This window comes from Triticum urartu, chromosome 2A, assembly GCF_056163025.1.
Source record: "Triticum urartu cultivar PI428250 chromosome 2A, HENAU_Tu73, whole genome shotgun sequence".
In the NCBI taxonomy this organism is placed as follows: domain Eukaryota; kingdom Viridiplantae; phylum Streptophyta; class Magnoliopsida; order Poales; family Poaceae; genus Triticum; species Triticum urartu.
The window spans coordinates 472,223,946-472,236,316 of NC_141874.1; the positions used below are offsets into that span (position 1 = coordinate 472,223,946).

The window sequence follows — 12,371 nt, forward strand, 5'->3', positions numbered from 1 at the left end:
CCTTTATATCAATCTTTACCTCCAGACCATTCCGGAGCTCCTCGTCATGTCATCCAGGACTCTAAACAACATTCGTTCACCAAACCACATAACTCATATTATACCAAATCGACATCGAACGTTAAGCGTGCGGACCCTACGGGTTCGAGAACTATGTAGACATGACCGAGACACCTCTCCGGTCAATAACCAATACGGAACCTGGATGCCCATATTGGCTCCTACATATTCTACGAAGATCTTTATCGGTCGAACCATTATGACAACATACGTAATTCTCTTTGTCCATCGGTATGTTACTTGCCCGAGATTCGATCGTCGGTATCTTCATACCTAGTTCAATCTCATTACCGGCAAGTCTCTTTACTCGTTCCGTAATACATCACCTCATGACTAACTCCTTAGTCGTTTTCTTGCAAGCTTATGATGTGTATTACCGAGAGGGCCCAGAGATACCTCTCCGATACTCGGAGTGACAAATCCTAATCTCTATCTATGCCAACTCAACAAACACCTTCAGAGATACCTATAAAGCATCTTTATAATCACCCAGTTACCTTGTGACGTTTGATAGCACACAAGGCATTCCTTCGGTATCCGGGAGTTGCATAATCTCATAGTCGAAGGAATATGTATTTGACATGAAGAAAGCAATAGCAATAAAATTGAGCGATCATTATGCTAAGCTAACGGATGGGTCTTGTCCATCACATCATTCTCCTAATGATGTGATCCTGTTATCAAATGACAACACATGTCTATGGTTAGGAAACCTTAACCATCTTTGATCAACGAGCTAGTCTAGTAGAGGCTCGCTAGGGACACGGTTATGGAGGTCACAAAGAGTTCGTCGTAAAGGGTTACATCAATGCAAGCTTTGAGACTGATCCGAATGACTCTGAGTCTCAATCTGGATACATATTGAAAGTGGGAGCAATTAGCTAGAGTAGCTCCGTGCAGGGCATTGTAGACATAGAAATTTGCAAAATACATACGGATCTGAATGTGGCAAACCCGTTGACTGAACCTCTCTCACAAGCAAAACATGATCACACCTTAGTACTCTTTGGGTGTTAATCACATGGCGATGTCAACTAGATTATTGACTCTCGTAAACCCTTTGGGTATTGGTCACATAACGATGTGAACTATTGATGTTAATCGCATGGCGATGTGAACTATTGGTGTTAATCACATGGCGATGTGAACTAGATTATTGACTCTAGTGCAAGTGGGAGACTGAAGGAAATATGCCCTAGAGGCAATAATAAAGTTGTTATTTTATATTTTCTTATTCATGATAAATGTTTATTATTCATGCTAGAATTGTATTGATTGGAAACTTAAATACATGTGTGAATACATAAACAAATATTGTGTCCCTAGTGAGCCTCTACTAGACTAGCTCGTTGATCAAAGATGGTTAAGGTTTCCTAAGTAACTAACCATAGATATGTGTTCTCATTTGATAATGGGATCACATCATTAGGAGAATGATGTGATGGACAAGACCCATCTGTTAGCTTAGCATAATGATCGTTCAGTTTTATTGCTATTGCTTTCTTCATGTCAAATACATATTCTTCCGATTATGAGATTATGCAACTCCCGGATACCGGAGGAATGCCTTGTGTGCTATCAAATGTCACAACGTAACTGGGTGATTATAAAGATGTTCTATAGGTATCTCCGAAGGTGTTTGTTGAGTTGGCATAGATCGAGATTAGGATTTTTCACTCAGAGTATCGAAGAGGTATCTCTGGGCCCTCTCGGTAATACACATCATAAGCTTGCAAGCAAATGACTAAGGAGTTAGTCATGAGGCTATGTATTACGGAACAAGTAAAGAGACTTGCCGGTAACGAGATTGAACTAGGTATGAAGATACTGACGATCGAATCTCGGGCAAGTAATATACCAATGGACAAAGGGAATTATGTATGTTGTCATAACGGTTCGACCGATAAAGATCTTCGTAGAATATGTAGGCGCCAATATGGGCATCCAGGTTCCGCTATTGGTTATTGACCGGAGAGGTGTCTCGGTCATGTCTACATAGTTCTTGAACCCGTAGGGTCCACACACTTAACGTTTGATATCGATTTGGTATAATACGAGTTATGTGGTTTGGTGACCGAATATTGTTCTGAGTCCCGAATGTGAACACGGACATGACGAGGAGCTGTGGAATGGTCCGAAGGTAAAGATTGATATATAGGACGATGCTATTTCGTCTCCGGAATAGTTTCAAAATGCATTGAAAAGTTATCGAAATGCCGGAAGGGGTTCCGGAGGCACCGGGAGAGTATTGGGCCTTAGTGGGCCAAGTGGAAGGGAACACACCAGCCCACATGGGCTGGTGCACCCCCTTTAGGGGAGCCACACCTAATACATGGTAAATGGGGGGGGGGTGCCACCCCCTCTTACCATATCTCGGAGAAGGAAGGAAAGAAGGGGGCGCCTCTCCCCTTTCCTTCCCCTTGTGCCATTATTTGGCAAGGGGGGCACACCACAGGGAGGAGCCCTAGGGCTGCCACCACACCTGTTGGGGTGCCCTAGGGGCTGCCTCCTCCCCTCTCACACCTATATATATGTAGGGAGAGGTGCCATACAATACACAGCTTATTCCACGCCGTGGGTCGACCCCTCTGCCTTTAGTTTACTCCTCCGCTCTAGATCGTCACAGTGTTTAGGCAAAGCCCTGCGGGATTGCTTCACCACCACCATCACCACGCCGTTATGCTGACGGAACTCATCTACTACCTCGCCCCGCTTGCTGGATCAAGATGGCGAGGACGACACCGAGCTGAATGTGTGCAGAACGCGGAGGTGCCGTCCATTCAGTACTTGATCGGGCGGATCATGAAGGTGTACGACTACATCAACCGCGTTGTATAAACGCTTTCGCTTGCAATCTACGAGGGTACGTAGATACACTCTCCCCCTCGTTGTTATGCATCTCCATGGATATGGAGATAAAGATTGTTGGGAATCATTGCATGGAAAACAAAAAAATCTACGCACACGCAATGATCTATGCATAGAGATGCATAGCAACGAGGGGGAGAGTGTGTCTACATACCCTCGTAGGTCGTAAGCAGAAGCGTTTATACAACGCGGTTAATGTAGTCGTACACCTTCACAATCCGCCCGATCAAGTACCGAACGCACGGTACCTCCGCGTTCTGCACACGTTCAGCTCGGTGTTGTCCTCGCCACCTTGATCCAGCAAGCGGGGCAAGATAGTAGATAAGTTCCGCCAGCATAACAGCGTGGTGACGATGGTGCTGAAGCAATCCCGTAGGACTTCACCTAAGCACTGTGACGATCTAGAGCGGAGGAGTAAACTAGCGGCGGAGGGGTGCCGACACACGGCGTGGAATAAGTTGTGTATTGTGTGGCACCCCTCCCCACAAATATATAGGTGTGGGAGGGGAGGAGGCAGCCCCTGGGGCACCCCAACAGGTGTGGTGGAAGCCCTAGGGCTCCTCCCTTTGGTGTGCCCCCCCTTGCCAAATAATGGCACAAGGGGAAGGAAAGGGGAGAGGCGCCCCTTCCTTCCTTCTCTGAGATATGGTAAGAGGGGGTGGCGCCCCACCCCCTCCCCCTTTACCATGTATTAGGTGTGGCTGCCCTAAAGGGGGCGCACCAGCCCATGTGGGCTGGTGTGTTCCCTTCCACTTGGTCCACTAAGGTTCAATATTCTCCCGATGCCTCCGGAACCCCTTCCGGCATTCAGATAACTTCCGGAGACCAAATAGCATCGTCATATATATCAATCTTTACCTCCGGACCATTCTGGAGCTCCTCGTCATGTTTGTGATCATATCCGGGACTTCGAACGACATTCGGTCACCAAACCACATAACTCATATTATACCAAATCGACATCGAACGTTAAGCGTGCGGACCCTATGGGTTCAAGAACTATGTACACATGACTGAGACACCTCTCCGGTCAATAACCAATAACGGAACCTGAATGCCCATATTGGCTCGTACATATTCTACAAAAATCTTTATCGGTCAAACCGTTATGACAACATACGTAATTCCCTTTGTTCATCGGCATCTTATTTGCCCGAGATTCAATCGTCGGTATATTCATACCTAGTTCAATATCATTATCGGCAAGTCTCTTTACTCGTTCCGTAATACATCACCTCGTGACTAACTCCTTAATCGTTTGCTTGCAATCTTATGATGTGTATTACCAAGAGGGCCCAGAGACACCTCTCTGATACTCGGAGTGACAAAACCTAATCTTGATCTATGCCAATTCAACAAACACCTTCGGAGATACCTGTAGAGCATCTTTATAATCACCCAGTTACGTTGTGACGTTTGATAGCACACAAGGCATTCCTTCGGCATCCAGAGTCGCATAATCTCATAGTCGAAGGAATATGTATTTGACATGAAGAAAGCAATAGCAATAAAACTGAACGATTATTATGTTAAGCTAACGGAAATGACAACACATGTCTATGGTTAGGAAACCTTAACCATCTTTGATCAACGAGCTAGTCTAGTGGAGGCTCACTAGGGACACGGTATTTGTTTATGTATTCACACATGTATTTAAGCTTTCGATCAATACAATTCTAGAATGAATAATAAATATTTTATCATGAATAAGGAAATATAAAATAACAACTTTATTATTGTCTCTAGGGCATATTTTCTTCAGCGCCTGTTGCCAGGTGATGAAAAAGGTGGCGCGGGGCGGATTGAGGTACGGATACGGGTCATTCAGATCTGTGCCGGAGCCACTGCCACCCGGCTTAGACAACAATGAGGCGCTCGTGCCGCAATCCGGCAGTCATACACCTCAACAGAGACTTATGCCATCGTTGATGTCACAAGTAACACATCGGCGCTCCAACGGGTGCTCAAGGAATCCGCAAAGCTAGCGCGACAGAAAGATATGGCGGCGGAGAGAGCCGCCCGGCTCGTGGCAGAGCAGAACAACGCCGCCCGCTGACAGGGTTCCTCATCTCATCCTCCTCCGACAACGACACAACGGACGACCCGCGGCCCGCCTAGTTGTTTTATCTTCTATTTAGGTTAAATTTAAACTCTGTCGGCCCTTTTGGATAAACTTTGTCGATGTCCAATTTGGTATGTTTTTATGTCAGCCCTTTTGGATGAACTTTGTCGATATCCGATTTGGTATGTTTTTATGCTATCTTATGACCTACGTACTATGCATGTATTTGTATAAAATATGATGCAGCCATATGGAGTTTGTGGTTGTGGAGTGAGCAAAATGGGCTTTGTCCAGGCACTGCCAGTATGATGCGTCCATATGGGGTTTGTGGCTGTTGAGTGCGCAAAATGGGCTTTGTCCAGTCACTGCCAGCCGACGCGCCGGAGTGGTATAGAGCAGTAGAATAGTCAACCATGGTTGTTGATGCTCTTAACACATAGAAGGGCAAGATGTGGTTTGATTTGGTTGGCTTCCCGACCAGAGAAAACAAAGGCACAGGCGGCATGCGCTCGTCCGGACGCACACAATGTCATTAGCTAAAAAACACAAAGGGACGGTAACAAGTGCCGAAAATGAAGTAAAGTGCTGATGAGCAACAAATTATTCCAGCCTCTGCTGCATGATTTCACGGGAGCAAGATCATTGGCCATCGTCGTTTCGGTCAGGTTCAAACAAACGTTTACAACAAGAGCAACAGCGACAGCAGAGGCACATTCCACTGTGGCAATGTCAAAAGCAAATGGCTACGGAGTACAGCATAGTAGAGGAAAAAGGAAAAGAAAGGATTGGTTGGTTGGTGGTCCTCTTAAGAAAAAGAAAAATGCACAGGATAAAGGCAGTGGCCATATGACCAGACGCTAAAAAGGGAATGATGGATCCCCGGACAGAGATGCTCCAGGATAAGGAGCACACTGACGTGGCTTTTCCTGGCGCTGCAAAGCCGAGGGGGGCAGCGGGAGACTTGCCACTGTCCACAGGCCCCCGCCGGATTCCATTCCGCCGACCATCTGTAAAAGCAGTCCAGTATAGGGAGGTCAGATGGAATGGGGATCATATCATGCGATATATCAGCAGCACTCTATGCGTCGGCACTATGATTGAGCAGCTACAATCTAGTGAGGAAGTAGATGGGAGATTTGGACGAATAAAGTTGATTCGACATCATTTTCAACTATGTACTATATTTTCATCTTTTGAAAAATCATTTGCAAGTTGCGTGTTGCATGCACAACATATTTAGAGGAACATACGAGCTGCGGAGAAACAAGAGAATGCAACTTCAAAATTTAGATTCTTCAAACAAACAAGATACCTTCTGAATGAAAGTAGATAATTTGAGAAGGATTACCTTATACAGCAAGGAGATACCAGGCAATTCTCAACTAGCTCTATAGGATTTTAACAAAATTTGGCGCATCATCCCTTGCCCCAGCAGTTGTGCGGTAAACATATAACTTGTCAACTTTGGGGATTCCATGGTTCTCATCCATTTCATTGCTCTCATCTACCTCATTTATAACCTCCACATTAAGCATTGGCATCTTTGATGCAAGGATTTGGCACCCCTTTTCTGTGACATTGCATGATGACATCCAAAGGGATCGCATTGTCTCATACTTGGTAACATTCTCCAGGAGTGCAGCATCACCAAATGGGCTATCTCTAATCTCCAGCTTCCTCAGATTATTGCATCCTTCCATAACATGCATCATTCCCGCATCACTATCTCCAGCAAATGCTATTGAAAGCATCTCAAGTTGTTTCGCGAATTTACCAATATACATGAAAACCTTGTCGGTGAGAAGACCCGATATTGACAATCGCCTTAGCCCTTTGCATTCACGAACAATAGCACCAAAACCTTCATCTAATGGTTGGTTTGTCATGGCATCAGGCTTCCCAGGCTCAAGAATACAGAGTCTGAACCGCGTGAAATTTGGGCAGTTCTTAGCTATAGTAAGCAGTGCGGCATTCGTCATTTGATGACAAAAATATAGCAATGAGCTCAGTTTTTGACAGCCCAAGGATATTGCAACAAGTCCCTCCTCTGTTACTGGGGAATACCCGGCGATATAGAAGTCTGATGGGAATACCCTGAGTTCTTGTAGATCCTTGCAACTGGAGGCCACCACTTGCAAGCCCTTATCCGCGATGCAATCCAGTACCTGGAGTGTACAGGATAAAGGCTCAAACCCTGTACTGAATTGTCTTAATCAAGCATAAAAATAGTAAGGTGAGTGCGGCAGCAAGGGAACTCACCCAAAGACGTTGGAGTTTCACACAGTGGCTGATCATTTTGGTGAGATCAGAAGAATCAAGTGTCGGAGCATAGCTCAAGTTTAAACCTGTTAGTTGCCCACATACAGGATAGATGAATGGAAGGCACAAAGGCGAAGCATCCCAAAAGCCCGATAAACTCCTCAGCAGTTTGCATTTCTCCAATGCAAGGGTCAGCCTGAGATACGATTCAGCTTGGAAGTCATCTGTCAAGTTCCCAGTCCCTAGATCCTCCAAATTAGGGGCGCGCATTAATATCTTCGAGAGTGTATCTACTGACACAGATCGATTCAACCTCAAACTCCGAAGACTTGGGGACCTAGCAACAAGTCTCTCTAATGAACCAGCATTAACCTCCCCTTTGATGCAGGCGAAATTCAAGGAGACAAGGGACGTGCAGGAATCAGGGAAGCAGGAGAGCCACCTTGGCCCTCGATCATCCACCTCATTTTCCTGCAAATCTAACTCCCTCAGGAGCCTAGACCAGATAACAATATAAAAAACAATGTCAGTGTATTGACCATTAAATGCATGTAACAAGAGTAGATTGGTGCCTTTAATGAGATAATAATAATGCATTAATGAAATTAATCAGAACTGGCATCCTGCCCTAGCAGATTGTGTGCACCATGAGCATAACAATACCAATTCATCCTACCAAAAAGGAAGTATAGACAAAATTAACTGATAAAATGTAAAGTCTAACGAGCTAAATAAAAAGATAACAGACATACTATACACGAATCTAACACAAGAATGGTCCGTCAAAAAATGGCAGGTACAAAATTTGGACAGAACATCAGGATAACTAACTAAGGACATCAGATGCAACTGGATCATTCAGACCCTGAAAGAGTGCTCATGCAATTCGGGAGATTTTGTAGCTACAGAATTGTGCAGCAGATCAAATTTGATCCTTTCAACTTTACTTGCACATAGCATTGGAACAAGTGCTGGATCTAGGCTTCAAACAAGTAATAACTGGCAGGACCGAAGCAAGAAGGCTAGTAGCTAATCAGAAAAGAGCAAGAAAGGCATTTCATATTTCAATACCTCACCAAATTAAACCATAAGATCTAGATGCACGCAGAAACTAAAACAGCAAATCAGAAAACTATGATGCCTTAACAAACTGCAATTTTAAGTACACTCACTTGCAGTGACTTGCAATAGCTGCTAGTCCATCGGTGCTGAACCCCTCACAGCTGATAAGAACTAGGGCCCTGAATCGTGGGAATGATTTGGCAAGCAGCTCCAGGCTCTCATCTGACACCACCATCCGCTTCATCCGCAGCTCCTCAAGACCCACGCAGCCCCTGGCTGCTGCCTCGATCCATGGTCCGGCGTACCCACCCCAATCAGGTGGCACAAGGTTGAAATCAGCGAAGTGTGGTTTCCCCTTCACTGTCAGTGCCCGCACATTGGGGAACCGAAGCACCACGCGCTCAGGGCGCACAGCATAGCAGTTACCCACAAAGACAGTTCGCCGGCTCAGCCTTTCAATCTCATACCATACCTTGCAAACAAGTGAAACGGTGTTCCGGTCACATTGCGCGGGCAAGAAGCTGAATATGTGCTCCACCACCTCCTCCGGAAAGTAGGTCATGGTGCCTTCCCCCAGCACCACCTTATTACTAGAGCTGCAGGACGGGATCTGTTTGCTTGCAGTCTCCAGGTTATCAAAGCTACTAAACAAAGCCGACGAAATCAACAAATGGAAGCTGCAACCTTGCTCAACCAGACACAGAGAGCACACAACTAATGCTGGCTTGGGCAGATCAGGCTCCAGCCAGATTTGTTGAGCTAAAACTGGCAACCAACACTGGCAACAAGCAATGGCAAGGGGGCACTAGAAAGCGGCCTGGTTCACCTCATCTGGCAGAGCTACAACTACAGCAAGGGGCACAAAAATGGGTTTCAGATCTGCAGCTGAAGTTTCTTCAAGAGATACTAGTAGTTACTGCATCTGCCGTCCATACCCTATTTAGAACACGCAAACCCCCTAGTAACCCAGAACGGACAGCACCAAAATGGCTAGGAGGATTGCGACCGCCAGTCCCGATTCCTCCACCCAAAACCTGCAAAGAAAGATCAGCGACCGCTGAGTTCTTGCCGCCTCCGGGAACTTGCTAAGAAAAAGGAAACAAATAGCGACGGGGAGAAGGAAACGAAAAAAAAAATGCAGCCTACCAACAGCTCAGATCCAGAGCGCCGAAACCTCCAGATCTAACCTATGGACGCCGCCGGTACTGCAGACTCCGCACCAGACCCCTCCGCGAAAAAAGCTCTCCTCCAGCAATGATCGCGGGCCGCGGCGCCCCGGACCGAAAGCCCGCACCCGGAGCCGCCGGAGAGAATGACCCGAGAAATTCGGCGGGGCGCGGGGAGACTCCGAGCGGAGGGGAGCCCCGCTGTCGGCAGGCCGCAAGCGAGGATAAGACCCGAGGGAATCGGCGGGGCGGGCGGGGCGAATGCGACGCCGGAGCGGGAGAAGTGGGGAGCTTTGGGAGGGGAGGCAGCTGGGGGGGAGGTTGGAGGAGGGGAATGCTCTCTCCCTCTCTCTCTCTCTCTCTCTCTCTCTTCAGTAGTAGGAGTAGGACTTGGGAGGAGGCTGGAGATGCACGCATCCAAACCAGCCCTCACCGGGTTGGTCTTTACGTGATGTGAGAAATTAAAAAAGAAATGATCAAAAGGTGAGGTACGAAAGACTGGTCGACGAAATACGAACGGGCCACCTCAAAAGAGTATATTCTGGTTGCCAAGGAATGCATTGGCCACCACCAAGGATCACTTGATTCAAATGAAATTTTTAAACGGGTATTATTGATGGCGATGATATAAGTCACTTGATAAACAAACATGGAGGTAGAGCAAGTTTGTTTATTTGCGAGCAAATGTTCCAAATTTACTCATTGGTTAATTTCTTTTTGGAGTTCTTATTATGCGTGGCATAAAAGAATCGTCAAAAATGAGAATTATAAAAGAGTATTGGTTTTGATATACCTCAAAATAATATATTCTCGTTGTCGTAAAATGTATTGGCTGGTAAGGATCACTTGAACCGAATAAAACTTGGAACAAGAATCGTTGATGTCACGACCCGGTCCCTTATAGGAGCCTGAATCTCTACGCTTACCGTGTCAGTCCCTACACCAATAGTTGGCATGCACAGTCGAGGATGAAATACCAAGAATACATCACATGTCATAGTATTACATCGTAAATCCAGTGCTTTTACAATACACAAATGCTTGGCTCATGGGCTAGCTTATAATACAATCATGCAGCGGAGACAATGTTCTAGTCTTGTGGCGTCCATCCACTCACAGCCAAGAGTTGAGAATAGTGTCGTAACCCTACTTCGTACCTTCCATTCGATTACAGTAAACCTGCAAACATGATACGTTGCAGCCACAAGGGTCACTACATTGAATGTATTGGCAAGCTTCATCAAAATTGGCTTATTGAATTCTCCCCCAAGCAATCCTAACCACAAAGCAGGAGTAGGGTTTTACACTGCAAAGTGGCCCGAACATGGGTAAACTGTCGTGTCCAATGTTCTTCTTCTCTATCTCATGCTCGTCGGAGCCTCGTCGCGAGGTTTGCAAGGTAGAGTAGGGCGGTAGAAGCGAGCGCACCCAGTGTTCGAACCTCTTGATTCCCCGCAGCCCCGATTCTGACAGATACGTGCTTGTATGATACTCCCATTGCAGCAATGATGCCCAGTAGGACTAGCACGTCCTGTAAGAAGAAATTGTCACGCAAAACTTACTTTCTTCTTGCCTTCTTCCTCATACAGTACTACTACTAAGGATGGCAATTTTACCCATGGACATGGATACCCATGGAGATCCTATCTGAATGGATAGAGTTTGAATATACTTTTGTGCCCATGGGCGGCGCCCAAACCCGATCTGATTGGTCGTGGGTAGGGCATGGATATAATCTTATACCCGTGGGTATATTCAAACAGCACGAACTGTATTTTAAAGTACACAACCATGTGGCGGTGTCGACGGTGGCCTCGAAGTCGAGGTGCTCCTCCAAGATCTGGCGATCGGCACGCATGGCAGCCATAGCGACCTCATGCGTGCGTGCGGTCGCATGTTACTGAGCTCCACGTTATACTGCGTGCAAAATGGCTGTGGGTGGTGCTTAATTGGAGGAGGAGGACAGTGATTTCAGTGGAAGGTGTCGCGTTGTCGATCGGGGCATGTGGGACGAGAAAGGATGAGGATGGTGTGGGTGGGGTGTGGATTACCTAACCATATCGACGAGGCCGCGCGGCAAGAAGAAGGGTCGGTGGCGAGGAGGCCGCACAGCAAGAAGAAGGGTCGCCGGTGAGGAGGCGGTGCTGCAAGAAGAAGGGTCGTCGGCGAGGAGGCGGCGCTGCAAGAAGAAGGATAACCGGCGAGGAGGCGGCGCTGCAAGAAGAAGGGTCGTCGGCGAGGAGGCTGAGCTGCCAGTAAGCAGCGGTGAAGGTTTGAACTTGGAAAGCAAGGAGGAACAGTGAAAATGTGGCTTTTGGTGAGAAGGAGGGGCGGAAGATAGATATTTCTGCGGTGGCAAAAAAACGCTCGGTGCCGCGAGAAACTGGCACGCAAGTGTGGTTCAAGCAGGAGCGCTGGACTGTAGACGACGAAACTTCCTGCGTAAGCCAGACAAGACGGTGCACCAAGGTATTTTATATCGCATCCCACACGATTCTTTCTAGTAAACTGTTTTATGGTATACCTGATTTTTCATTATGTTTTAAAAGACAAAATGGTGTTACAGAGGGAAAGGATGGTGTTTGAATTGCTAGAACATTTACGTACAGTGAACATGCAACTAGTACATGAGTGTCGTGTTTAAATTTGGAATTATTTTGGATTCGTTTGGCATTTTTATGCATTAATTGAGTTTTGGGGCATTTAGTGTGCATAGTTCAAATTTGAACTACAAGCACATGCTCTAGTGCATCAAAGTTTGTTGAAAAATCACATGTGTGTCTTTCGGTGAATTTATAGGTCCCATGCAAAAAAAATGCAATTCAAACATGTGGGCGTCGTGGCTCAGCCGAAAAGATTGGGAAACTTGGTTTTTTAATTACTGAAAATCCAAA

The 12,371-nt window shown here is 46.4% G+C and overlaps 1 protein-coding gene across 1 annotated transcript; it reads right to left on the minus strand.

The window, feature by feature from the left end:
- Nucleotides 1-5,563: 5,563 nt before the first annotated feature.
- Nucleotides 5,564-9,884, minus strand: AFB2 (auxin signaling F-box 2). The gene is made up of 6 exons (XM_048701010.2): nucleotides 9,458-9,884; nucleotides 9,247-9,345; nucleotides 8,422-9,157; nucleotides 7,250-7,745; nucleotides 6,339-7,155; nucleotides 5,564-5,997 (listed from the first exon to the last, which is right to left on the minus strand). The coding sequence occupies exons 3-5, from the start codon at nucleotides 8,871-8,873 to the stop codon at nucleotides 6,379-6,381; spliced, it is 1,725 nt and encodes a 574-aa protein (XP_048556967.1). The 5' UTR covers nucleotides 8,874-9,157; nucleotides 9,247-9,345; nucleotides 9,458-9,884; the 3' UTR covers nucleotides 5,564-5,997; nucleotides 6,339-6,378.
- Between the last annotated feature and the right edge of the window lie 2,487 nt (nucleotides 9,885-12,371).

Coding starts and splice junctions, on each gene's coding strand:
- AFB2 (XM_048701010.2), bottom strand. CDS start 8,873: ATGACCTACTTTCCGGAGGAGGTGGTGGAGCACATATTCAGCTTCTTG. Junction 7,746..8,421: donor GCTATTGCAAGTCACTGCAA/GTGAGTGTACTT, acceptor TATCTGGTCTAG/GCTCCTGAGGGAGTTAGATT. Junction 7,156..7,249: donor TGAAACTCCAACGTCTTTGG/GTGAGTTCCCTT, acceptor TGTACACTCCAG/GTACTGGATTGCATCGCGGA.